The sequence below is a fragment of the Chinchilla lanigera genome, unplaced genomic scaffold, assembly GCF_000276665.1.
Source record: "Chinchilla lanigera isolate Chin_1 unplaced genomic scaffold, ChiLan1.0 scaffold00029, whole genome shotgun sequence".
Classification (NCBI taxonomy): domain Eukaryota; kingdom Metazoa; phylum Chordata; class Mammalia; order Rodentia; family Chinchillidae; genus Chinchilla; species Chinchilla lanigera.
Genome location: NW_004955430.1, coordinates 17,565,939 through 17,571,566, shown reverse-complemented (window position 1 = coordinate 17,571,566; position 5,628 = coordinate 17,565,939). Strand labels below are relative to the sequence as shown.

General features: G+C 35.7%; 1 protein-coding gene across 1 annotated transcript in view; it reads left to right on the top strand.

Moving 5' to 3' along the window:
* Ngly1 (N-glycanase 1) overlaps positions 1-5,628 on the top strand; it is a gene marked incomplete at its 5' end in the record, with an annotated part of 81,246 nt that overhangs the window by 73,998 nt on the left and 1,620 nt on the right. Inside the window, 1 exon segment of the mRNA XM_013515676.1 lies at positions 4,321-4,498. Within this exon segment, the coding sequence (XP_013371130.1) occupies positions 4,321-4,498 (178 nt within the window).

The window sequence follows — 5,628 nt, the reverse complement described above, 5'->3', positions numbered from 1 at the left end:
TGTCCAGGGTTCTGCCTGCCTCACGCGCTGGTCAGGGAGGTGCAGTAGCAACTCACCAGGCTTCCTAAAGATATCCAGGATTCAGCCCAGTCCCTGCAAACACACTATGGGTCTGGTGAGTAGCCACCAAGGCCCCAGAGTGTGCCCAGTGTTCCACCTGCCTTGCACGCTGGTCATGGAGGCACAGTGGTGACTCACCAGGCTTCCTGAAGATGTCTGGGGTTCAGCCCCAACAATGTGTATTTTTTAAAAGAACAAATGTTTTTAAATTTAAACATTTACCATATTTTCAGTCACAGTGTGTGTATGTGTGTATTTTGTCATTTCTGACCACCATGTTTAAAAATGACTTTTGAGTTAGTTAAAATGTCAAGGCAAAATATATGTGTTATGTGAAAACAATGATATGAATTTGCATTGTATATTGGTCTGTTTCATCTCTATATATACTGTGCCTTTATTTCAGGAGACCTGTTGTTTGCTCACAGTACATTTGAATGTTTAATCATTTAAAACTTCAGTCATAAACCCTATTGTATCCTTAAAGTATGTATGTTTCTGTCTTAAAATTACTTTCCCCAAACATCCATTCATGATAAAAAAAAAAAAAAACCTACAGAAAATTGGAATGGATGGTCTTTTCTCAGTCTGATAAAAGCCTTCTCTAACAAACCAGTAGCCAACATCATAATAAGTGGTCAAAAGCTAAAAGCTTTTATTCTAAAATGAGGAGCAAGACAAGGATGTCTACTATTACCAGTCCTGTCAATATAGTTCTGGAAACATTAGCCAGAGCAGTTGGACATGAGAAAGAAATAAAAGGAATAAAGATAGGAAATGGAGACGTTAACTTACTATTATTTGCAAATGATGTGATACTCCACATACAACACCCCAAAAACTGCCAAAAGACTTCCAGGTATAATAACCAAATTTAGTTGCATAGCTGGATACAAAGTCAGCAATAATCAGTAGCTTTTCTTTACACAAATAACAAGCTCACTGAGACAGAAATTGGGGAAACAACACCTTTCACAATAGCATCCAAAAAAATGAAATACTTAGGAATCAGTTTAAAAGGAGATAAAAGACCTCTACATTGAGGGAAAAAAAAAAGATTTCTACATTGCAATCTACAGTATTTTGAAAAAGGAGGTCAAAGAGGATATCAGAAAATGGCAAGATATCCCTGCTTCTGGATAGAAAGAACATAATGAAAATGGCCGTACTCCCAAAATGGTTTACAAATGCAGTGCAGTCCTAATGAAAATACTACTAGCATACCTCACAGAACTAGAGAAAACATTGCTAAAATGCATTTGAAACCAGAAGAGACCTAGAATTGCAAAAACAATTCTGGGTAACAAAGGCAAGGCAGAGGACATCACAGTCTCTGATTTGAAATTATGCTACAGAACTCCAGTTACTAAAAACACCATGGTACTGGTGGAAAAAAAAAAACTCCTAAGGATCAATGAAACAGATTAAAGATGCAGAAACAGCTCCAAACACACTCAGCCATCTTATCTTTAACATATGCCAAACAAGTTCACTGGAAGAAAAATAGCCTGTTTAATAAATGGTGCTAGAAAAACTGACTTTCCACATGCCAAAGACTAAAACTAGACCCATGTCTGTCATTATGCACCAAACTAAAATTGAAATGGATCAAAGATCTAAGTATTAAAACAGAAACACTAAATTTGCTGAAAGATAGAACAGGTAGAACTCTTAAAGACGTAGGTATAGGCAAAGACTTCATGCACAAAACCCCGATCACATGGGAAGTATTACAAAGATCCAACAACTGGGATCTCATCTTATTAAAATAAATAAATAAAAACTTGCACAGCAAAAGAAATCACTAACAGAGTGAAGAGACACCCCACAGAGTGAGGGAAAAATTTTGCCAGCTCCTCAAAGGACTAATAGCTAGAACATACAAACAGTTCAAAAAAATCAGACCCCCCGAAACAAAGACCCAATCCAAAAGTAGGCATCTGAGATGAACACACACTTCTCAGATGGAGAAGTAGAAATGGCAAATATATGAAAAAAGTGTTCAGTATCACTGGTCATTTGAGAGATGCAAAGTAAAACAACACTTGGATTCCATCTCCAGCATGAATGGTTATTAACAAGAAATCAACCAATAACAAATGCTGGCAGAGCTGTGAGAGAAAAGGAACCGTTCTCCACTATTGGTGGGATTGTAGGCTGGTGCAACCACTGTGGCAGTCAGTGTGGAGATTCCTCAAAAGAGTAGAACTAGAGGTCTCATTTGATCCAGCTATTCCCCAGCTTAATATCTTCCTGCAAATTACAACCATATACCACAGCGATATACGCACACGTATATGCACAGTTCGTTATAGGTAAATCTTGGAAACAACAACCCAAATGCCCATCAGTGGATGAATGGATAAAGAAGATGTGAGGTTTTTTTTATATACAAGGGAATACTCTGCCATAAAGAAGGATAAACTTGAGACATTTCTAGCTAAATGGATGCACCTTGAGGCCATACCCTTAAGTGAAATAAATCAGATGCATGTGTAAATACCGCATTGTCTCATTACTGTGAGAAACTGAAAAATAAGAGTCAAAATGTATAATAGAGATTGTTAAATAGGAAAAAATGGTTCAAATGGGAAGGGCAAGTAGGGAAAAGGGGAGGGGAAAGGGAAGGAAGGAAAAGAAAAAAATAAAATGGAAAAAAAGCTTTTGTAAGTGAGAAGGATTTAAGGGAGGGAAGGGGAATGGGGAAAAAAGCAGAATCCAGCTACATCATGTACTGGAACAAATTCCATATGATGAATGTGATAATTATGTACATCTGAATTGTACCATTAAAAGTAATTTTAAAAAGATGACTTTTTCCGGGTCTTTCTGGGTTTTTCTCCCAGGTATATTGTTCGGCACATCTTTCCCAAATAACCTCTTTTACTAGCCACTCTTGTGAAGGAGTAATTAAGCTACAGATGATGTAGATTAAGCTGCATGCCCAGGAGTTTAGGATTGGTGAAACCATTGACTCCCAGGGAACATGGGTGCAATTCTGAACCCCAAGTTCTTAGAAACAGATTTAAGAAGAAAGTACAGGAAGCTCATGTGAGCAACAAAGGATGCTTTAGCAGATTTACCAACAACAAACAACAGTTGACTGTTCATATGTAGTGTGAGAAATTCAAAATCTTTCTTTTTTCTTTTTTTTTTTTTTTGATAGAGGGTATCCCTATGCAGTTCAGGTTGGCCTTGAGCTCACTTTGTAGCACAGGCTGGTCTGGAACTCAAAATGATCCTCTTGCCTCAGCCTCCCGAGTGCTAGGATTACAGGCCTGCACCACCACACATGGCTTCGAAATCGTTTTGCTTGGAGAGTGACTGGTTGTTACATATCCTTAATTCCTGATTCTAAACTCTTTCAAATTAATAGGCATATTTAACCTGAAGAAAAGCAGCTATAGGTTGCCAAGTAGACAGATACGTTCTATGTGTTATTTGCCACTGTTTGCCCCAGAACCAGAGTTAGAGGTATTTGTAAAAGAACTGCGTCTGACTTGCAAGTGTGCATATTTGTATGCATATTTTTAATTCTTACTAACTACTTAATAAATTAAATCCTATGAATCTAAAAACTCTGCCTCCGGAGGGTTTATGATTTGGCTAAATTAGAGCACACAAAAACATGAAGTAAGACAGTTTAAATAAAGAAATATTGGCAGTTCCAAGGTGGGGTGGACATTGTGAAGAACATTCAAAGCTAAACAGAAGATAAATTACAGATCACTTAAAATAATCTTAAAGTTTCAGCAATATTCATCATAAATCTCATTTTCAATGAACTTTTTAAAAGACTGATTTACCAAAATTTGGTTAGCTTGCCATCCTTTAAAGCTGTACTTGTGGGACACCTGCTTTGTTTTTCTTTTTTTTTTTTTTTTTTTTTTTTTTTTTTTTTTTTTTTTTTTTTTGTCTTTTTGAGACAGGGTCTCGCTCTGCAGTTCAGGCTGGCCTTGAGCTCACTTTGTAGCCCAGGCTGGTCTCGAACTTGCAGCGATCCACCTGCCTCAGCCTCCCAAGTGCTGGGATTACAGGCATGTGCCACCATGCCCGGTGGGACACCTACTTTGAAGTAACTTCAAAAGATGCTACAGGAAAAAATTATCATAAAGGAGAAAAAAAATATTACCAGTAAGAATGTTTTCGGTGGGAAAATTAGTTTTTGATAATTGTACATAGTACCCTATGATAATAAAACTTCACTATTTTCTACACTGATTTTTCTAACAATTCCTTTTCTCCTTCCCTATTTTCTAGGTGTATTTAGCTCGAAAAGAAGGATCATCTTTTGCTTATATTTCTTGGAAGTTTGAGTGTGGATCAGTTGGCCTAAAAATAGAGAGCATTTCCATTCAAACAAGTAGTCAAACTTTTCAGACAGGAATAATAAATTGGAAATTGCGATCTGATACAGCACAAGTAGAACTGACAGGCGGTAAGTATTTGACTGGAGAATTAATCATGAGATGTTTATTTACCACTCTGGAGTCTATTTATTTGAGATGTAGCTCTTAACATTTTCATACCACAGATTATTCATACTGTTAGAGCAGAAATATTTTTTATTAGTGTGTATCTAATACATGACATTTTGGGAGGGAATTTGTACAGGTATATAACATATCCTGATCATTTTCTATTTTACCTCCTCCCTTCACTCTGCTTCCTCCAAACTCCTTCTCCCTCTTCAAAAAGTCTGCCTTAACTAGGGTGAGGGAAAAGAGAAAAGAAAGAAGGGGAAAAATATGTATATATGTATACACAGGATAGCTAACATAGTTGTACTACTGACTTTTATTGCTCTATTGAAAGGAACAGTTAATGTTTAAGTGTATGATCCATCTTACATGTCTGTATTTGTTTACCTGACTATCCAAATTGAAGATATCAATTTGTAATATAACAACCATTATTAATTTCCTATCACGTTGTCAGAGATTCTGTATTGCTTGTATTGTTTTTCTGTTATTTTCTAAATGTATGTGTGTTTGTTAAGATGTTTTCATTCTTTTATCTTTAAAATAAAAAAAAAGTCTGCCTTCTTGTTTCCTACCACAAAAATATTTTTAAAATGAAAAATGATTGAACTTTGTTGTATCAGAAAGACCAATACAAATGCAAAAAGGAAAATCATGTCTTTATTTCAGATGATACATGTCCTCCATTGGAAGTAATATGTATTTGGGTTTTTTTTGTTTTTGTTTTTGTTTTAATTTTAAAGAGTAAAAGAAGGATAACAATAATGGGGGGGGCTTACCAAATTACAGACAAAGTGGTAGGAAATTATCAATGGTTATTGTTTTGCATATTGTTATCTACAAGATAGTTTCTCAGGAAAACAAATAGACAAATAATAGTTACAGACAAAAGAGGCAGTAGTTGTTGTACTCTACTTAGGTATCTTTAAAAGAAAATAAATAGAACTATACATGAGTGACCTATTGAATAATGATTAACTGTTCTCAATGGTTGTTGTAGGAAACACATACTAATAAACATGCATCCATTTATGAAGTAGGATAGGAACAATACAAACATTACAATACAAACATTACATAGGAACAA